The sequence below is a fragment of the Gordionus sp. m RMFG-2023 genome, chromosome 5 (genome assembly GCF_954871325.1).
Source record: "Gordionus sp. m RMFG-2023 chromosome 5, tfGorSpeb1-WG-v2, whole genome shotgun sequence".
Lineage (NCBI taxonomy): Eukaryota > Metazoa > Nematomorpha > Gordioida > Chordodea > Parachordodidae > Gordionus > Gordionus sp. m RMFG-2023.
The window spans coordinates 20,958,185-20,981,824 of record NC_088779.1 but is presented as its reverse complement, the minus strand read 5'-3'; the positions used below and the strand labels follow the sequence as shown (position 1 = coordinate 20,981,824).

The 23,640-nt window shown below is 25.7% G+C and overlaps 2 protein-coding genes across 3 annotated transcripts; both read right to left on the bottom strand.

Annotated features, from left to right (window-relative positions):
* Positions 1-222: 222 nt before the first annotated feature.
* On the bottom strand, positions 223-17,011 carry LOC135930491 (major facilitator superfamily domain-containing protein 6-like). Of its 2 annotated transcripts, none has more exons than XM_065467290.1 (10): positions 16,948-17,011; positions 14,897-15,206; positions 11,946-12,994; positions 4,524-4,843; positions 3,828-4,340; positions 3,665-3,761; positions 2,785-2,946; positions 1,910-2,090; positions 1,527-1,645; positions 223-868 (listed from the first exon to the last, which is right to left on the bottom strand). In XM_065467290.1, the coding sequence occupies exons 2-10, from the start codon at positions 15,166-15,168 to the stop codon at positions 831-833; spliced, it is 2,751 nt and encodes a 916-aa protein (XP_065323362.1). In that variant the 5' UTR covers positions 15,169-15,206; positions 16,948-17,011; the 3' UTR covers positions 223-830. The 2 variants fall into 2 exon arrangements, with proteins under 2 accessions (XP_065323362.1, XP_065323361.1); XM_065467289.1 differs by having other exon boundaries at positions 16,800-17,002.
* A 2,291-nt stretch (positions 17,012-19,302) lies between these two features.
* On the bottom strand, positions 19,303-23,640 carry LOC135930239 (uncharacterized). Its single transcript, XM_065467022.1, has 6 exons — positions 23,597-23,640; positions 21,460-21,707; positions 21,034-21,162; positions 20,691-20,982; positions 19,859-19,974; positions 19,303-19,434 (listed from the first exon to the last, which is right to left on the bottom strand). The coding sequence occupies exons 1-6, from the start codon at positions 23,638-23,640 to the stop codon at positions 19,319-19,321; spliced, it is 945 nt and encodes a 314-aa protein (XP_065323094.1). The 3' UTR covers positions 19,303-19,318.

Sequence of the window (23,640 nt, the reverse complement as noted above, 5' to 3'; positions counted from 1 at the left end):
AATCGTTTTGTAAAATTGGGATGGGAGGTTTGTAGGTTGGATTTTTATTTGCTTAAAATTATATTTACAAAAACACGCAATGCATTTGCCCCTTTCTAGTAAACTCATTATATTTTTTTATACCCCTTATATAGTATACTCAAAATAGTTTAAAGTAATTTTTCCATGGTAATAAAAATGATATGCCAGCATTTAATATATATAAATAATTTATTGCGACGATGATTATATTATAAACTTGACAATGTTGTTAAATAATATATTAATATGCAGAGAAATATGGATCGATATAATATAATTACAAATTTTTATAAATATAGTACAAGTTATCAATAAATTAGCGGTCCCCTGATTTATCTATCATCTTATAACTTTTTATATAAAAACAACTAGACCAGATTGATAAGTGCAATAATTAAAATCAAATTATTATTGATAAATATAAATCGATTTTATATTTATATGGTTTCATATAAAATATTTTGTATCCATACAATAATGAAAAAAACATTCACATCTCAATTTTAACAACTTATTATTGCTCCAATATGCTATTTCCATTCGGCTTAAATGTCATAGGATTATCTTCAAAAAATATTTATTATTATATTGTTCGCATTGAAGGTCAATGATTGATAATAAATTTTTAAAATTTGCACCAATTAAACTTGATTCAGATAATAATACATTTTGATATTTTAATATTTCATAGTATAAATAATGTAGAAAAAAAATATATTTATTAGTAGCGTTGTGTTTGGGTTGACCAAAGTATGAGTTTTATTTTTTTTTAAGATACTATATAATATTGATTTTGCTACAACGCAGATTTAATCGGCATCAAAGTAGTTTGTGTCATTTCGATTACCTAACAATAATATTTAAGGAATAGGCTATATATATATTATAAGTTTTAAATCAAGATCTAATAAAAGCTATTCTATTTTTTTTAAAAATTTAGATTCTAATCTGATAATTTGTTTTAAAAAAATCACAATATTAGTGAATATGAAAACACTTTAAAATAATGAAGATATGAAGAAAAAATAAAACCATTCATTGTATATTCAAAAATGTTTTTGATGTAATACATTCATAAATAATATACTTCATTTCATATTTTATTAAACCTTTTAGACTATTCATGCACACAGATCCCAGAGTTTAAAAATATTATTAATTAAAAAATCCTTTAGATAAAATAGTGGATTTTTTAGATAATTAATTTTTACGCAAAATCTAGTTAACTGTGAGTGCGTTTTGTAATATCAAGGATTTACAATCAATTTCAATCAACCAGAAATTTTTAAAATGCTAAATTTTAGGCATTTTGGGTTTGAAACCGTTTTAATTTTAAATAATAAAAAAAAATATTATTTGTTTTAAAAAATATTTTTGACAAAATTTTAATTATATTAATTAACCTTTAATAAAATCGTTATTAATGGATCTTTCAAATAATTCTCATATTAGATTACTTTAAAGTGTTAATAATTAAAATTATATTATATAATGCATGTTAATACTTTTGTAGATAGGGGTCAGACGATTGATGTTATAGTTAGTTAGATCAGATAGATGTGGGTCTTTATGTAAGGATTCATTACCATCCTGAAGGTCTGATAAAAGGTTTCTAGACACATCTCTTTTGAAATTGATTATTGTTTAAACTTATTATTATGCGAAATTAACTTTTTTTGAAAAATTAAATTATAAAATTCGTTCTAGATATTTATAAAATTCCCAAGATTCTGACTATTCCAATGGAGGGTCGCTTAACTAAGATAAAAGAGATTTTAATCGATCATTATGGAAACCATTATAATACATTTGTAATATAATATAAAAATAAAATATTGGATTTTATGATTTAAAAATAAAATTAAAATTAAACAAAAAAAAATTATACCGTGATAAATTGGTATTCAAGGGCAGACCATGGGGATCAAGATGAACGTGTTCTTCAAAAAGAAGATCTTGCGAAATATCAGGGAAGGGTTGAGATTTAGCGAAGTACTTATTCATCACATAAAATATTATAAGCAGTAAAATCGATATACCCCCATATGCACGAAATATGATTTTCGATCCTTAGTTTTAGTTTAGATTCAAAATTTAAATAAATATAACCTTTATAGTTTTATATATGTATATATAAAAAAAGAAGAAACTTATATCTAATGGAAATAAATATCAGAGTAGATTTTTCATTAAAATTGTAATCATTATAAATTTTAACATATAGTCATTTAATTATTTTTGGTAGTGCTCTATTCGAATTTAAAAACAAGTTGAGTTATAGATTTATAAATGGATAGATATTATGATTATCTAGGACATGTAAACCATATTTTGAATATAAATATTAAGTTTTGACAGAGCTGTATTTTTTATAACATTTTATTTTACTTTATTTATAAAAAATACATGACCAATCTTTAATATGTTCCAATTATATTAATTAAAAAATTCCATATTAATAATCAATTCATTTTAAGGTCATTATACCAAATTTTGTTTCAAATTTAATTAATGTAAGAATAATGATTTGAAACTTAAAAGTTGATTATTTCAATTCGAACCATCTGGAGAATATCAACAAACGACAATGTATTTAAATTATTAACTAGAATAGTATATGATTTAATGCATAACACCTTAAATCCTTTCGAATTATCAAAAATGTATCAGAATAATTTGTTTGTTAAAAAATGGTATAAATAATTATTATAAATGAAACAAATTTATTCAATAAATATGGGTTGAACTTTATATCACATTTACCGTATGATTGTATTAGTACTCCACCTAATGCCGCACCACACCCACGGCCCAATCCATGATGTAAAGCCTGTAGCAAGCTTTGAGCCGAGGATTTTAGTTCTATAGGAACAGTATGTGATACGAAAGACGAACACGCGATCCATACAGCAGCATGGGTCAAGCCTAACGTGGAATAAAAATTTTTTAATCTTACATATTTTATTTACGCCTATTAAGATGCACTAATTTGTATAATTACGATCTGAAAATCTATCTAACCCTATGCTTTAAAAAATTAATTCGGTAATAAATATTTTATCATTATTAGGCAAGAATATAAAAAATTATAAAGTAGTCTACTTTTGAGTTGTAAAGGTAGTATAACTCAAAACCCCCAAAATGATCTAGTTTTTTTTGTATTATATTTCACCTTAAACTGTATATTTAGGCCAAGTTTCATGTATTTCTTTTGAATAGTTTGTAAGATATACACGTTTCAATTTTGACTGAGGTGCTCTATAACAATCCCACTGATTTTGAAATTTAAATAAATTTAATTTTAATTGCGCATTTTTATTGTGAAAATATATGCTCTATAAAAGTTAGTTTCAATTTTTAAGTTATGTTTGGCTATATGGGAAAAACTCTTAAAAAATTTTTATTTTTCATTAAATCTTCAAAATATTATTAAATTACTTAATGAGTATTATATTAAATCTCTATATAAATTAATATAATATGTTTAAAATGATGGTTAAATTAACTAAGCCTTAAAGGAATCAAAATGAAATCAAAAAAAATTATAATATCCCATAAAATTTTCTTAATAATATAATCAATCTTAAAATGGCCTGCACGATATAGAGATATAGTATTAAAATGCATAATTCATTTATTAAACCTTGAATGAATTCAAATGGTAAGACCCACCATGGATTTCTCAGCCAGGATATATACAAAAATCTTATGCTATTTCCAATTAGCCCGAAATAGAGTATCTAAAGTTTAAATATTTTTTGATAGGGACAAAGATTATAGAGATTATTGAATGGTTACTTTATTACCTTTATGTGCCCTAACTGATTCATCATTCTTGCACTAAACAAATAGGTTAGTAGCTCGGACATATGGTTTATTACGGAAGCCATGCCAAAAATGGTGGGTGAACCACCTATATCCTGCAGATGCCAGAATAAAAACGTGAACACGAAACCCATGCCTAATCCCATGTAAAAGGCTATAAACAAAAATGTGATGTGATAGGGAGTTTTGAAAGCCTTGAGTGCCTTGATCCAGGAGGGTGCGTCTGCTTTAAGTTCGTTTTGCCGAAATAGGCGTTCTTTGTCTAGTTTTGTTTTATCCTTTTTTCCCTTAAACTCTTTAATATTAAGGGTAGGTGGTCTAGGCGGAAGAGGTAATGGTGGTGGAGCTTTCTTTTCAATCATTTGAAAATTAAAATTTTTATTTTCTACTGAACCTTTTATGATAGGATCGTTATTGTAGGACTCAGAAAAATCATCATCGAATCTATCCGACCCTGAGAATTTAGTGGTACCTGGCACATAGGCTTTCAAAGCCTTAAAAAAATATATTAGTTTATTCGTTTATAATTTTATAGTTTTTTTAAAAAATTCAAATAAGGTGGTTTATTATCAAATCTTATCTAAGTGACCAAAAAGTAATTTTATAAAGATAATTTTATAAATCATTGGCATTATATATATTTGTATATTGAATTTAAATTGTAATGATATCGGTACCTCGATCTGTTTGCGTCCCCCAGATTTGTAAAATTCAGAAGATCCTCTAGATTCCTCCTCCAGTTCTCTCATCTGAATAAAATCATCCTCAGTTTGATATTTGAAATAGAATTGACTAGCTGCGATGAACGCTAGACTCATCAATACACTAAATACGGCAAAACATATGGTATAGTTTTTTTCACCCGGATCGTGGTCTCCACAAGGATGTGTAGGGAATGAAGTAGATTGATCCAATGCTACGCCTATGAAAAACATGGCCAACCCCCATCCCAAAGATCCGAACATCCTTTGTTTGCCATAATTGTTGCTACTTGTGCCTTTTATGTTTTTTACACGTATTTTAATACAATAAATTTGAAAAAAATATCTAAAAAAAGTTAAAATTAATTTATGAATTTGAGCCAATTTATATTCGGCAATAATTTAAATTCGACAATGCAAATCTATTTGTCAATAAAATAAAATTACTCGACAAACTATTAAAATAAAATATATAATTTATAAATTTCAACTGTGTATGGTGCAAAATTGAAGTTTACTATAATTTAATCCCCTTGAGAATAAAACGCTAGATCCTAATTTAAATTCTAAAAGGTTTTTGATACCAGTGTATTCTTTATCCAAAAAACTTATAAAAATGTATAAAATATTTAGCAATCAAAAAAGTACTCGGGTTAGGAAATTGTCTTAAGCAAGGTCGGGATGGGGGAGGGGGTCTTATGGAAAAGCAGAACTTGAAAATCTGTGATTTTCATTTTTTTTGTATCTGAAGACACTTATGATACAAATTATCAATTATGTTTATTTAAATAATTGTATCAAGGCAGGGGCGTCGTTAGCTAGATGCTAAAGCACCATCTTTTCCACAATTAGAACCATTTTTTAAAGATAGATTAACACCTTATTTTTTTTTAAAATTAGAGACCAATTTTTAAATAATTAACGCCCGTATAAACAAATAGATTGTATTTTATTTAATTAGCTTTCTTACTAAATTGTAGGGCCTAATTTTATTATTTTCTCATAGCATTAAATTATTCATTATAATTTGCTTCCATTCGCTTTATTTAAAAAAAAAATGGTATATTTTATATGAAAAAAATGGTATATTTATTTATGATTAGTTTAATTGTATAAATTATATATTGTCAAATAATCCTACATCAAAATAGAACAAAACTAAACATAGAATATGTTCAGGTTGTTTAAATTCAATATACATCTATTTTTATGCTGATTATTGAGTATACAAAAATTTGTGCCTATTTTCCAATTAATTTTAAATTCGAATCAGTCCTACTTTTATTCTGAAAAATGCAAAATCAAACGACGAAATTGGTAAAGATATTTTTCTAAATTTATGATAAAAAAGTATAAAAGATAAGAGCTTTCGATTGGGGTCATTTAAGATTTTTTTTTATTGATTATGAAGGTAAAGCAATTGAATTATATCCCACATTTGTGTTAGATATTTTTTTGATTAGCAAATACATGTATATAATAATTAATTATAGTAGAAGATATAAACCTTTAGAAAAACCTGATTGAATGTCCGTTAAAGGGGGGTATAGGGACGAAGTTCCTCATAAACTAAATATACCCCCCCCCCCATATAAAAGATTGTGTAATACAAGGGAGAAAACATGGGGTTCTGCTTAAAATATTTAAAACTTATAAATATGTTAAAGCATTTTTTTACTGATATAATTACATATTAGAATCAGGAGCATTACTAGGCTTTGCAATCCCAGGGGGCTCAAAAAAATCAATAATTTACAAAATTACTTTTTTTTTAGCTAACCTACTTATTTTTTTAGTGATATAAAAAAAATGAAAATTTTGGGCTCTTCAAATTTTTCAGAGGGCTCGAGCCCTTGCACTCCCCCCCCCCCCCCTCAATGATGCTACTGATTAGAATTATCTGTTATTAGTTATTATAGATTTATTAATGATATAAATATGCTACAGCATTTTTTAATGATATTAATTATATATTAGAATTACTTGTTTAATAATTTAATTAGTCATCAGATTTAAATATATAAATTTCTATATTTTATGTTAAAAATTATTTATTTTAGATAAAAATATTTCCACGTGATTTAGCGAAAAAATATTAGTTAGAGTTTCCTAAATTAAAGAAGAATTATGAGTGACTATGCATTATATACAAGAAGGAATTTTCAAGAAAAAAGAATGGGAATGCATTAATTGTGAAGAATGAATTCGTGCTCAATATACTAATAATAATGATTTATTTATTCGTTATTTATGTAAATAAATATATTATATTTTTTCATTATTTATATATTAAAGAAATTTCTATCATTCTTATTGTATATTCATAATAATTGTCTAAGTTTATTAAATATCATTAATATTTAAGTTGATGAATGATTAAATTATTGAAATAAGCATTATAACATGTAGATTAAGATTACAATTTATAAAATCATTAAATAGATAAGTGGTTAATTTTATATTGAAATTTAACATATTAAGAAAATAATTTATAAAATATTATCATTAAATATATGAGACTGATGATAAATTTAGGTGTTAATATTTATTAAATTAGTTATTTTATATTGTAATGATAGAGCTTTAATTTAAATTTTATTTTAAAGATTAAGAATTGGGCTACACATTGATATTAAATTTGTTTGGTTAAACACAATTCCTAATACCTTTTTTTGAAAAAGCGAAATCATGGCCAGTCATGTTGATATGTCGTATTGGGATATAGAATCTATGGGTATTCGGAATCTCTCAAATTTATATCATTTATTGAGGGCAATTTTAAAAATCTGATTTCACCGGAAATGTAGATCTAAAATATACCATATAAAATTCATATAATTTCGCCATAAATTTTTGTTATTTTCAATTTATATGAAAAATCTATATAAAACGCGATACAAATTTAATGTATTCCACCAGTTTTGGACAATAGTTTGAAATTCACAGTGTGGGAATTTCAGGTCTAATAATTTTAGATTTAAAAATCTCTCACAGTAAATGATTAAAACTTGAGATAATTCTTAATCCAAGTGAATTTCATATCCCAATACGACATATCAATTTGTGGAATAAATTGAGTTTTTCTTTGATGTCCGGGCATTACTTAATCAAACTATATTAAAATATTCTTCACGTTCAAAACAATAGAAGGCGACAATATAAAAAACATAAAAACCAAAAGATTTCAAACATTTTCTTTGTCAGAAAAATTGGCATTTAAATAATGGCGTTCACGAATGTTGATCGGCCTTCATTTTGATTTCTATACTATTTCTTCACAAAATTTAAAATCTTTAACCATTATAAATTTCACCTAAGATATATAGCAGAGATCTGCACAGATACCATTTGCACGGCCCTGCCCGGATTCTTTTAAAAATTGATATATTTTAAAATTTTTGTAAGAAACAAGTCGCCAATATTTTTTTACAATTAAAAAAAATATTAAATTATACTATATTTATATATATTCGGGCTGGGCAAACAAATATATTTTTTTTATTTCAGTGTCGGACTTTTCGTGACATAATAGTTCAAGATCGGGCTAGACCGGACAAATTTTTTAAAAAAATTGGACCAGGCCGGGCTTGAAAAATTAGGCCGGAAGCAGATCACTAATCCCCATATATTCAAAATATTTCCTGAAAATTTTGAAATGCATTCAAAATTTTTCCAAAAAAGTTTTCACTTTTGTTGGAATTGAAATCAACACGCTTTTGTTACAAATTAATGCTTAATATATAAACTTGAGTAATTTTATCAAAATATAATTTTCATGATTATGATTCATTTATATTGCTATTTATATAAAAAATTCAGAGTTTGAAAAAAATCTTCAACATTTTTTTAGCAAAGTATTAAAATATTTATATATTATAATATTTCGAATTCATATAAAATGTTTAAAAAATAAATTCAAAAAAAAATCAAATAAATAGAATATACAAAATATGTAAAATATTTAAAACGAAACAAATATAAAATTATATAAAGAACAAATATAGTAAAAAGTGAGAAAAAAGTAAGAAGTAGAAAAAGAGTCTAGGAAAGTCTCTTTTAATAGCAGACTATCACTGAAAAGAATGTAGTTCTTTTTAAGGATGGCAATGGCCAGCCTTTGGGTTCTTCTGTGAACTGATTTGATCAAAATTTACCTAAAAATGCCTAAATCTTCCTTTAAAATATCTTTTAAAAGTAAATCTGAAGCTTATAAAATTCGCTTTAAGGATAGCCATTGCAGCCTCTGTCTAAGGAAGAATTTCTTAGGGATCGTCAGTAAGCTTAGCTTACCAATGAAAGTTAAGGTTGTGGATATGTGGATAAAGATATGATCTTCTGAAATTTTCAAATATTTCGAAATTATAAGCTGTTCTATTTATTCGAGTTAGTTTGGATTTAGTTGGATAAAGCTAATGGATCTATATAAGAAGAGTCTTAAACAAGAAACCCCGTTTCCATGGGATAAGGGTGATTTCATCAGGCCGCTTTCCATCGGATCTAAAAAATCCTGGTTCAAGTATTGCAGGTATTTGGGCCGATTTTAAAATTCGTTGGATCAAAAAATTGCACTGGTTATGTCTGATTCGGCCTTTACACTATCTGCAATGTAAACTGTGCCTTCCTATCTAATTTTAATGAATAAAATACCTTTCAAGATGAAATCAATAATCTTTAAAGATTTTTTTATTATAATCAAAATGATTAAATTAATGTGCCACAAATTTAAGTTTTGTTAAATAATTTAAAATTTTGGGCTTGATTATAAATAAGACCATTTAATTCAATATCTATAATAATAATATGAACAAATTATTCAATCATTCTTTATCTTTACCTTTTTTAATTACAAAATTCTTTCAATAAAAAAAATTATAAATTTAAATTATGCAAAATATATATTTAAGACATTATTTTAATTAACAAATTATTTCCTGCTATTTTTTTTTATGGTTATATTTTAATAATGCATAAAATCATTGAAATTTATTATCTAAAAAGATTGAACATTTTATTTATAGAGGCAGAGTATAAAATGGTTTTTTTTTTAAAATTTGAATTAGTTAATATCAATAATTTAAATGGTTATAATTAATGTCGAATTTAATTCCCTTTAAGATATTATTAATGATGTAGCTTGGAGAGAAAAAAAGCGTCTTTAACAAGCATAAATTTAATTTGAATTTAAGCATGCTTGATTTCGTATGTGTCAATGGATATCCCCACAAGAATCTTACCCTCTTATAAGCCAAGCTTTGGCAAAAAAAACCAGATAAGATCTTAGGAATGAAAAAGGGAATATTGATATTCATTACGTTTCCAATCTCAAAAAGACACGCATATGCATCCATACATCTCAGTTTTATAAACAGAATCAAGTCTAGACTTGAATAAAAAAATATTTTTTAATTAAGTATAAATTATTATTACATTATACACTTGCTAATTTCCTTCGTAAAATCATATGTGAAAAAGATGATAATTCATAAAATATTTCATGAAATTCGCATAAATCAAAGAAAAATTCCGCCTTTTGATTCAATTTCAGTAATGTAATTCAATTTAAATAAATTTTATAATGAAATATTTTAATCAGAGTGGTTAAAATATGGCATTATATCGAAAGGCATTGCGAAAAAAAATCCGATAATTATTTATCTTAAATTATAGTTTAATATTTTTTTCATCAAGTTTTAATTAAATTTCAAATACTACACTATTCTTTAAAAAAGGGTAACTTTTTCTAGCGCACAGGTAGGACGCCAAAAATAAAAATTTTGTTACCTATAGGAGGAGGATGACTTCTGGTAAAGACTGAAAATGAGTTATTGCTAAATTCATGTAAAAAACATATTGATGTTATTTTGTAAATATTATATTATGTTTTATGTATAATATATGTTTTTTTTTAATAATTATAATTATTATCGGCTACTAAAAAAATGAAATGGTATTAGCAATGTAACAATAATGTATAGGTATCTAATAAGGCAAAAAAATTCATTTATATAGGTATTTGATGGACCCTTTTAGAATTTGTATCGATATTTATGCACTATGAAAGTATCGTTAGCTTTCCTACTTATGAAACTGGTTATCTTATTATAAACCACAAGCATCATATTTAAATTTTTTTAGCCTATCTGGAAAATAATGTTTAATTAATTATATAAAATTATTATATAACTTCTAAATTTCCTAATGTTAGAGCCCTCAACAAATTTATCTATAAGAAAAAATAAAAAATCATTATTCGCTCATCCATAAAGAAGTGATAAGAATATCTTTAAAACCATTTCCAAACAAGATTTCCTAGATACTTTTCTGGCAATTTTTAAAATTTTTTTTTATCAAATTGCCATCTGATATGAGTGAAGTGTACAAGGTTTTTTTTAAAAAAAAATATTATATAAGAGTAAAAAATTAAGACAAATTTTTATCCCATATTGTTTGGAAGTTAGACTTTATGGCAGCATATAGAAAATCCTCAGAAAAAATAACTTTTTTTTATCGTAAAGGCCATATTCTTATAATTAAAATTGTCATAAAATCTTACTCATTAAAAAAAAACAATTCGAATAACATCTTACCTATTGTAAATGGATGATGGAACTTCAAACTACTTAAGTAAGTTAAATTAGTGTCATCTTCCTCTTTGGACAGTTAAGTTATCGATTTTACAGAATTTTTTTTTACTTTAAGTTTAAAAGGATACTAATTAAATTTTTTTAAAAAAAATAGTAAGCTATATAACGAAATAACTTTTAATAGATTTATCATTCATATAAAGTAGAAGATGTGGCTGACCATCTTTAACTTAATTATAACAATGAATATCATTTTTTGCTATATAGGGTAAAAAAAGAATCTGGAATATAATATGCTATGGGATAAAGAAAGAATTTTTTTTTAAAAACTATTTGCTTGCTGAAATTAAATTATAAAATGCCTGCGCACGGTATTGTCTCTTATCAACAAATTATTCTATAATAGATAAATCTCGAATCAGAAATAAATAGGTCAAAGAAATAATACAGATATTTATTTCCGTTTAAAAAAGATTAATAAATTGAAAAATAAACAATGTCGAGTATTTTTGTGACAAATAAGTATTTTCCTTTATAACCAAGGACGCGTTAAGGAAAAATTAAGAAACTTTTTATTCTTCTAAAATAAATTCTTATAAATGTTGAAAAAAAAATCGAAAATCAATCATAAATATTAAAACAGGACATGAAATGATTTTAAAAATCGATTTTATTTTTTTTAAATGTTTCTTTTGCCATCCACTAATAAACCCCTATAATTTGAGAAATCGCGGAACATTTAAACATTTTATCTTTCTTTCTTTCTTTCTTTCTTTCTTTCTTTCTTTTGTAATAACATATCAATTAAATTTACCGAGATAACCCAAAGTGGCGCTATCGGCTATGGGCAAAGAAGGGGCCGCGAAAAACTCTCCGACTACCATCAGCATTAAATTTATCAAAAACGTTCTTTGCACTTCCTTTTCGTCATATAAAACGTTGCTAAAGGTTGGTTTAACCAAGGTTTTAATATTTTCAGGGTAATTTTCTAGCCAATCTCGAGATATGATTATTGGACTCTTACCTAAGATGTAACCTTTCGGCAATTTGTGCCCTTTTCTCTTAATATCAAAAAAGTCCTTTAAGGATATATCACGTTTGACTCGGAAAAGAATTAATCTGTTATCTCCTAATGTTTTGGATGATGGCTGCATACTTTCAGATTTAATGGGGATATCTCCCATAAAAAATTTTGGATTTCCGCTAAAAAACGTTAAATTAGTATTAACAAAATAGACTGAACGTCTTTTTAACTTAGCGCTAGTACCACCAGGAACTGGCTTTAACGATTCTGAGCCTTGATTGAGTTTAACAGCTTTTTGGTCTTCTGCGAATGTATGTTGTAAAGGTGGTTCAAAAAATCGGTGCGTTTCATTAAATATTACGCATCCCGCGGGCTTGGGAGTCACGAATGCCACGGATAGAGTAAAAATGATCCAGCACACTAACGAAAATAGGAGTATGTGTTTTGCCCTTTGATATTTTTCGGCTAAACTACTCCACAAGGGTGCGCTGCAGAGTTCGACAAAGGGCCGGAATCCCATAACTAACCCAGTTTGTTTAGGATTGAAGCCGAGTTGTTTCAGGTAGACTCCTAGCATTGGATAGAGCGATCCGAAAGCCGAAAAAAAGAAGAAATAAAAAGCCTTGCATATGAGCAAGTCGGAATTAACGTTTGTGAACCAGGAATCGAAACAGTCCTTCATCACTTCAACCCTTGACTTCCTATGGGCCCCAGAATAATAAGACTGCTTTTGTGCAACTGTCGTGTTCATTGGCGGACTTGAAAAGGATCTCCGATCAACCTTTGATTCTTCTTGTACTATAGTTGTAGTCGGATTTGAATATGGATTACCACTACCACTATTTTGTAAATTTATTTTATGTATAGCAGCTTATTGATTTAGAATTGTATACTAAACTTTTTTCAAAAATGTCACTATGGAATCCTTACTCTCACGAATAGAATTTATTTTAATGGTATACAACAGATACCTACAGATCAAAAATTCAAAATAATGAATTTAAAAAATTCCGGGCCGGGCCGTAAAGTAATAAATATGAATCTGGATAAGAACTTGTCCCCATTTTAGATTTGGTATTATTTGTTCAACAGAGTTATATACTAATAATCTATAAGGGACTAAAATCTAAAAACATCTCCCTATTCAGGATTTTTAATAATTTTGGCAAAGTATTTGATTCAATAAACATATCAAAAAGAATCAAATGCTATCTCAACCTTAACTTTACATAAATCTTGAATATGCTTGTGACATCATTCCCATATAGCAACTTTAGAGAATACTGTTAATTTCAAATTGACACAATCGATGTAGCCAAAAAAGTTGGCTTTGTGATTAATTTCGAAAATAAAGATTATCGCTACTAACAATTCTCCTCGATAGATATTTATTATCGGCAGTTCGATGGAATATATGTTATTCAAACATTTATGTTTTTATATTTAGGCAGGCTATGATATTAAAGCTAAAGGAATTATGACCTGGAATTTTTATTATTATTTGAAATCAAACTCCTTCAAACTTAAAATTCACATTTTCACAACTATATGTATACCGATTACAAATGATATATTAAGGTTATAAATAATGTAAAGATTTTGGATATATTACAAACTATTTGCCTAAAAATATTAATAACTTCAAAACATTGATAATCCAAAGAAAATTTAAACATAATCACAGGCACGAAGCCTTTACACAATTATTTCCAACAACAGCTGTATTCAGGGCACCAATTTGAACTAATGCTTTCCAACGCGACTTCTTTCACTACATTTCTATGATTATAGATGCAAAGGATGCCCTAAAACCTTTTATTCAATTATATATTCAAATTATTTAATAATATGTGGTTTCTATACCCTCTAATTGTAAGATAAATAACCTGCTATCCCCTCCGACTCTGTTATTATCCTCTTTCTCCTTACCAAACCAAAAAATAAAATTCAAATCAAAATTAATTATAGCGAAAAAAAGAAATCTACCCCCCCCTCCCCCCTCATAATCTATTTAATTTTATTCAAAAGAGGTCTTCGTAACTATTTATCCCTTTCAATTTTGATTATGATTTTACGTCACACCCTCCTTCCCGTAGTAAAAGTTTCTGCATCGATCAATTATTCAATTATCTAAAATCTTACAAAATAGAAATAAATGGAGGAAGTAAAATAAGGCTAAATGGACTAAATTCTAATACAGCAGCTTTCATTAATAAATCATTCACAAGTATTTGTCCGTCAAACCAATCCTACCTTCAGAAATTGATATTATTTAACATGAAAAAATAACAATATTTAATATCCATAATTGGGCCTATTTTTCTACAAATCAGAACTTAATGCGAATCAAAAAAAAAATTAAGCTAAAATTGAGAAAAAAATATTTTAGTTAGATAATATAAATTGAATGCTTAAATTTTAATTTTCAAACAGCTCGGCCCTGAATTTTGGTTAAACAGCATAGATTTATTAGTATACTCTTCGCACCAGAAATTTAAATGTTAACAGGGGGAAAGTTAACTGAGATCATGGTAAAATTTAAGTTTTAGGAATCCAAAATAAAATAAATATAAAAGTATAATGTTATTACATTTTAGAATAAGCACACTATGTTTTTGAAAAAAATGTCGGTATGCTATAAAATGGGCACCATGTGACTTAAAAAGTTATAAATGGGAATGTTACATGCGCGTTAAAACAAAGAATTTAGAAAAAAAATGATATATATTTTTATTCAAAACTTGAATCGATGTTCTCTATCATCTTCACTTTCTTCTTCCTCCTCTTCACTTTCTTCTTCTTCTTCATCTTCATCTTCTTCCTCTTCTTCATCTTGATTATAAATAATTTGATCAGGCTTAGGAACGTAATAATTTTCTTGTGGATTGGATGATCTGTCGGTATCTTTATTATTGCTCATATTCATAGCGGTAGTTCTATTTTGGCCGTATGGGTTTATGTCTCTCATTCCGAGCCCATAGTCTGCGCCATTGTTTTTAGTTGATCGCGACATTTAGAGAAAAAAAGTTTGATAATTAGGAAGAATTTGATCTATAGTGTAAATAATAAATGATTAAAATATAACTTTTTTAAAAATAAAGTAAAATGAAATTAATAATAACTTTGTCCTTATCACAGATAAATTCTAACTATCATTTTAACTTTGATAAAAGAATTGAAAACATCATTTTTTATGGTATTAAATAGATTTTTATTTTAAATTCATTTTTCAGCCCAGAGTCTGGTTTAAATGATGGCATTTTCCTATCTCAAATCCAACTTCTTATTTTTTTTCAAAATAATTTTGTCATTTAAATGTCTTTAAAAGTTAAAACAACTATTAAAATATTTTAATAGTTTACTATAATATACAATAAGATTTAATTTTTTTGTAAAAAAAAATGTTTTATCTAAATTCTATTAAATATTCAAAATAAATATTCGGGAAAGCTTAACATTATAAAGGAGATACCAATTTTTGAAAAAAAAATTATAAATATATTATTATAATAGAATATAAATTATATATACCGGGGTATAATATAATTTTATAATTTATTCATTATTAGAATTTATGAGCTAGAAAACTAATTTGTCATATCATTTATACTTTCAGTTATTTTTTTTAAATTCTAAATCTACAGCGGAAATATTGGAAGACATTATCTTATTCGTACTATAATTCTTGTCTAGTTTCAAATCTTCTAAAACAGGTAGCACATGCTATTTCGTCATTGAAATTTCGAGAAAAGGGGCCATTAAAGAGGGCAGAGTTTGAGAGCTAAGCGTTAATTTTGTTCTAAATTGATGAATTAATATAATTTTGCTTTTAGGCTTAATGAATCAGTTATTCAAAGCATTACAATAGTGTTGTTAATTAACTGGTAGAAATTAGAGGATAATTGTAACAACCTGCAGTCAACTTGTCGGGCCGTTTGACAAGACCAGGTTAATACAAATATTAAATTACAGCAATCATGTAATGCCTTGAAATTTAGGTAATTAAATTCTCGTAAAATTGTCCGTGTGTAGAGTGGATAGCAATGAATGATCAAAAGTTGATTTTTTTTTATAAAATTAAACTTGATTTTACATTATATTTTATAAAAAAAAATTTCAAGGAATATGGGATATAACTTATCTATCGAAAAAAATTGGCATTTGATCAATTTATATAAATAAAAAAAATTCTGGTTTGAATATTTAATCAGAGAGAGAACTATTATTTTGGATATTTTATTATAAAATATTAAAAAATTCATCTATTATATGCTGTTTTTTCCCCTCTGCTGATAATCAAATTGAATGTTATAATTAATAATAAAAAATCGCATAAATTATTTAAAACATCCTTCAAAAATAAAAAATTATCATTTAGAATTTGCCAATTGACAATTTTCTATTTTACCCTTTTTAAAATTATTAAATATTAATACTATCAAATATTCTCATTAATTAAGGTCATAATAATTTATAGTTATATATAATAACCCATTTATTAAAAGTTTCTCTGAGAGCCAAAAAAATTTTAACGAAAAGCAGGAAAATTTTAAAAATGTGAATCCAAAATGAAAATATTAAAAGCTATAAAAATTCTTTATTCTTATGAGATAGTTAATTTTATAAAAATTATTTATTTATGACCGTGCTTTGTGAAATTTGGCTCCTCCTGGCGGCAAAGCCAAAGTATTTCCCTCTGAATTTTTTTATAGAATTATATAAGAATTTCTAGTAGCATCATAACTAGCCGATACAATTTTTTATAAACAGGTATAATAAATAATAATATTACTTATAATGATGCTAATATAGTTTTTAATCTATTATGTATTCTTCTTCAAAACGTAAAATTGGTTACAAAAATATATTTAAGTCATAGTTTTATAAAAAAAAATTATAAAAATTTTTTAAAAAAATAATACTAAAATCAATACTATGATGATGATGGTATGTTTAGTTAAAATAATTTTTTTTGTTATAAAAGGGATAAAATATTGATTTATATAAATATTTTTTCCTTGCTAAGAGTTTTTTTTTATTATATTACTATATAACAGTGAGAAATTTGTGAAAAATAATAATATAATTCTTCCTATTTATATAATTGTCATATAATAGAAAAAAATAAATTCCTTTTTCCAATTTTTATTCGATAAATAATAGATTGTATGTATTAGTAATAGTTGCAGCTAGTTTAAAATATAAGTGTAATCGGTTATAAAAAACATTAAAACAACTACAGTAATTTTTTTTTATAAAAACATTTATATATTATAATAATATTAATATAATAATTTTTATAAAATAATCTTTACCCCCCCCCCCCCCCTCCACCAAAAAAATTATTTTATTTTTATAGTATATTTGATAACAGCTTAAAACCAAGATGAAGAACATTATTTATGTCCTAATTAAATTATTTGATGTTAGTCCATAACTTTTTCCGCTGATTGTACTTTTTTTTTATGTCAAACTCAAATTAAACTATTCCTTTTATTAAAATATATGACATTTATTTAGTCAAAAAAAATATATAGATTGTTTATATAAAGGCACACGAATCTAGTGTTGGAGATCCAAAACTTTCTGCACCCTTGAGCAAAATCTCCAGCTTACATATTATTATTCCTAAATCAGGCTTTATAACAACGCTATACGAATCGTTTATTCGATTCAATTCGTTTAACCAAATCGAATTCGTATGTAAAATAAAATTTACTAATCGTATTTGATTCTTAAAATAAATCGTTTTCTTAAAAAAATATTATAAAATAATTCATATGAAAATATATTGACAGATTTTTTTAAAATTTTTTATTGGACTATTTTGTGTCATTTAATTTAAAATTCTCATCAATAAAATGAGCTACTGACCCTTGTTAGGGAATTATGAAAATAGAACACATATTCCCACTATATAAATAGTATTTAATTTAAATATTTTTCACATCATAAATTTAATAAATTAAATGTAAATAGTATAATTTAATTGAAATATTTTTCACATTTATTCAATTTATCTTTTATTTATATTAAAATTATAGATTTCAACACTAAAAATTATTACAAATTGTTGACTTATTCTAATAATTGTTTAATCATATTCGAACAAAAAGAATAATTTAGTATTTATATTCGTTTTTATTCGATCCGTTTTTGTTTAAGTCTAATATACTAGTATTATATATCAAAAAAGTATAATGTAGATAAAAACTTTTTAAAAAGGAAGTTATTAGAAGTGGAGATGGGAACTATAATTGTCTAAAATAAATTGGCGATTCTCATAAAATTTTTTTAGAGGCCCCCTCTAATATAAATTTTTTTCTTCCATAAATTAAATATTAAAGGAACTTCATATATAGATTTTTTTTAAAAAAAAATTAATATTTTTTCGGCAATGATGTTTATGTGCATAAACAAGAATATTTTTTTAAAAATAATGTAAGGCTCTCATGGCTAGAGAGAATATTTAAAAAATCAAAGAGATTATGATTTCGCAAGATTAAATTTAATTTTTTAACAAAACTCACATTTTTTAAAAACATAAATTTTCCTTAACCATTTGATGTTATTAAATAAATTAATTTCCTTAATATATGAGCCATTTTTTGGTTGTCAAAATACAAATTTTCTTGGAATGGGTGCAAGCGCCATTCAAGGTCTAAGAAAATTTGCTCAATTTTATACAATAAATAAATGAATTATCCATTATATGATTATGGAAATTTTTATTAAATTGATGTCCAAATTTATCATGAATATATTTACACATGTATGTCATACATTGACATCGTCACCGCTAGTTCTATTTTTTGGTACCAATTAGGTGTTTCGCTCTTAGTGAAATTTAAGGAAAATGAGAGTTAGATTACTATTTTTATAGTAGATGATAAATTTAGCTTAAAATTGATTAAATAAAACTATCTTACCAAGCGCCGCGTTAAAGCCGCGTCATAATTTGCATTCATAAATTTATCTCATTTTATAAACAAAATTTATTTGATATATATAATTTATATGAAATATTTTTTATAATTTATAAGAAATATATTTTTATTGTATTATAAAAATTATATAATTCTACTTTGATATCATATAAATATAGTAAAAATATTATGTAGATAACTCCTATTTTATTTTATTTATTCTTAAATATCCGTTTTTTATATGGGTGAATTTGGAGGCACATCCATATATCTCAATGAAGATAACTCCTTTTCTGATTCGTAAAAATTCCTTAAATCATAATTGTCGTAAATTCCAACGTCGGTGGTATCAGCTATATAATGAAAATATATTTTATTGAAGATATATATAATATATATTTAAGAGATTTAAATTTATTTAATAATAAATATAAGTTGCCATCTCAGGTTTAAAGAGATTAATTTAATTTTCAGTCTTTCAAAAATTTATTTAAAATATATGAAATGATAGTTATAATTTATAACCATTTTATATGAAATATGATTAAATACAGGGGAATATAATTCAGTTGTAGCATTGAATTATCTCTAGCTCTTATCATTTTGGTATTGCTAAAAAATTAATTTTTTTATTTTAGGCAGAATAGGCAGAAAAATATTTTGCTTAAATATATATATATTAAGGCGTGCTCACACTGAGAATGATTTTGCCCTCCCTAGCTACTCCATTGGGAAAATCATATTGATAGTGATTATATAGATTTATCAATAATTTACCGTAATAATTGAATGAACTGATAGAATTTGAATTAGATGAGTCCGATTTTAAATGATTTCGTTCCAAATTGTTAGATAATGCGTCATTTGCATCAAAGTTTAGATTTGGGTTATATCTAAATAAATAATGGTCGAAAATATTTATTTTCTTAATAAAATAAACTTAATATTAACTGATTTAAAGAATAAATAATTTAAATATCAGAAAAAAAAAAGAATCGATAGCAGAACTTATAAGAAAGTGTAAAAAAATATTAGCTTCGCCACTTATGTTGTTCAACTCGTTCATATATAATCCAATAACTTTAGTGAGATTTTTCCAAAATAAAAATAGTTGACACCTAAAGAAAGAAAGAAAGAAAGGAAGGAAGAGAAGAAAGAAAGAAAGAAAGAAAGAAAGAAAGAAAGAAAGAAAGAAAGAAAGAAAGAAAGAAAGAAAGAAAGAAAGAAAGAAAGAAAGAAAGAAAGAAAGAAAGAAAGAAAGAAAGAAAGAAAGAAAGAAAGAAAGAAAGAAAGAAAGAAAGAAAGAAAGAAAGAAAGAAAGAAAGAAAGAAAGAAAGAAGAGAAAGAAAGAAAGAAAGAAAGAAAGAAAGAAAGAAAGAACGAAAAAACGAAAGAAAGAGAGAAAATGTGTTATCAGTTTATCTTTGTGTTTAATTTCCTTCAAATTTTTTTAAATGTATTTTATCAGAAAATGTAAAAATGACTAATTACTCTGACTCCTCCTGATTTTTAAAGTGTTGCATTATTATAATATTATAATTTTAAAATGAGAGAACACTTTTCTTATATTTTAAAGGATATTTTTTAAATAAATTTTTTTATATATTACTCAAGCAATTTGTAGTCTATGAATTGATCCTTGATTATATGTGATTGTGGATGGGTGATAAAGGTGCTGTAATTTTTTATAAGAGGTGTTGAACAATGTGATAAGTATTTTTGATCAGAGTTATTTTTAAATTGATTCCAAAATGAATTGTACAATTGATTTGCCATCAAAGTTTTTATGTGTTTCTTTCCGCCGCTTGGCGTTTTAGTATATGTTTGATCTACTTGCCATACATTGGTGATGTTTGTTAATGCCCTCGATGATAACTTTTTATGGGTAAGGACTTTAGTTTCTACGATTATTTAAATTATTGTATTGATGATTATTTTTTATGAAACCATACTTGTATCAAGATCGACTCTATCTTGACTAGCTTGAGGATCAGTTTGCTTGGAGGGAATATTTTTGACATTTTTAAAGTGTTTTTCTTTAAGATAATCCGGTCCTAACCATTCCAACGATCTATTATTACCTAATTTTTAATTATATATTACAAGAAAAAAGGAGTTATATAATAGATTTTGTGTATGACAAAATAAGATTAGCATGGGATAGTCTATTATTTTTTAGGTATAGGACCAAAAGGGCGAGTGATTTATTTTGTTATTAAAAATAGCAGTTGGACTATTGACATTTTAAACAGATAGATTAGGCCTTTACCGTATATGTATGTAGCATTTTGAATGCACCCTCAATACCGCTTAATAGTAAAAACAATGTGACCCCTTATTTTAGATTATCACCCCTCTTAAAAAGAATCGAAATTTACTTTTCGCATCGAAAGGTTTGTGATAAATTTTTTTATGGAAATTATAAGCTTTTAAATATTCCTTTTTACAGGGATCGTAATTTTCATTTTTGATTCTCAAGTACGGAAAATCTATGCGGGATAAAGAGGTTTCAACATTAGAGAACCCAAACGCTTGAGTGTTTAATGGCTCTACTTTACTGTTTATTTTTATTGTCCTTGCATCATTACTTTCTCCATAATTGTTTTTCAGAGGCTCATTAGTTAATCTAAACAAAAATAATAATTACAATAAAGATTTTATTAAAATATAAAGAGAATGATAATAACGATTGAATATTTTAAAAAATGAAATAGATTTTGCAAGAAGAAAAGAAAGATGATTTGAAGACGTGTTCGACTTATTATTAAACAACTATTTAGCCGTGTATATAGCTTCGGCTAAGCAACCTAAAAAGCAAAAGAAAAAAAAACAAAAAAAAGAACAAAAAAAAGAACAAAAAATAGGGAAAATAACAATGTCACCAAACACTTAAAACCAAAATAGGGTGTCCTAGTTCAAAGCTGTTTAGCCTTGGTTAAACACAAAAGTAATCAAATCAGGATAGGGCTAGAAATTGGAGCTAGGCGAATTTTGTTAAATATTTAATAGTGAAGGTCACGATTCGGTTCAGTTCGGAGTCAATTTTCAAAGACTGAATTGCAAAATCAATTCTAAAGACCATGCAGAAAAGTGAACCTCATATAAAGATCAAACAGGAACGTGGTTCAGACAGATTATTTTTGGTTTTGAAAAAAATAAATATTTATATAAAATTTAAAAATTTAATTTATGTTAATAGAGGATTCATAAAATAGGATAAATACAATAAACAATATTATTTTAAAATGGAATAATAATAACATCTTCAATAAGATTTGATTGAAAATTTTTTCCCTAAATAATATTCCATTTTTGAGCCAGGCCCAATACACATGATAGATTATCATATTTATTCTCTTTTTAGTTATTAAGTCATCTGCTTTATAAAATAATTGTTCACAAGAAACTGAAATTGCTTGAATTTTTTTTATTCCATTTTAACATTCTAAAAGTTATTGATATTATTTAAGTTTATTTGATAATTATAAAAGATAATATAAAATTTTCCTATCCTACCAAACCGTACAGAGAACCGATATAAACACCGAGTCAAATAGCGGAAACGATTCTAAAAGCCAAACTGCCACGGTTTGGTTTGAACGGTGGCCTTCAAGAATATTAAAGCAATTATATTTTTTCAGTTAATATTAAGGGGAAAGAATGATGGTAGTAAAGATAAATTATTTTAGAACTGTACCATTGTTTTTTAAATAGTGTCTCCAATTAAAATATAAGGTCTGAAATGCCTAAGAAGCGGGGCAGTTTAGTAGGAATGTTACGCTACTATGGTTAGAGCGATTCGGTATAGCGATGCAAAATTAATCGTCAAAATCACAGGTCACAGCGATAATATTTTTTGAAATATACAGGTGTAAGCGATTTGATTATTTGTCTCAGTATTTATAAATTATATCTCATATTAGCTTGATTATGTAGATTACGTAGCCAAAAATTTCGCATAGCTTGAGCGAATTGCGTTTACTATAAATGCAGCCTTAGACAAGAAGAACGTGGAAAGGGCTTGGGAGGTGATGGTAGATCATAACACATGAATTAGTAAATTGATTTTTTTTAAAAACTATTTAGCAATCACCAAATCCGTATAATAAAAAGTAGAAGTTGTGCAGTTAAAAAAAATGAGAAAGGACTGGTTAGATGTTTAGGCAAATGAAAAAAGACAGAGGATGATATCGCAAAATATATTTAAGTATTGAATTAATTAGTAATTAGTTGGAAAACAGAGAAACGCAAGGAAAAGGTCTGAAAATGAATCAAGAAGATTTATTGGGAAATACTCATTTTTAACAAGCAAATAAAGTTACGATTTAAAATGAATTACATAGCTATATATTTTATATTTTATAGAGAGACCTAATTAAACGTTTGTGTTTCGTTATGCAAAAGCAAATTTATCACAATTTATAAACATTTATAAAAACGCAAGCTGATGCTTTTTTTGAAAATGCTCAATTAGGTCGCACTATTGACTATTATTTGTTTGCTTTTTAAAAATACCCGATGTAGGCCTCGTTTATAGTAATTGAGAAAAAAGGCGACAT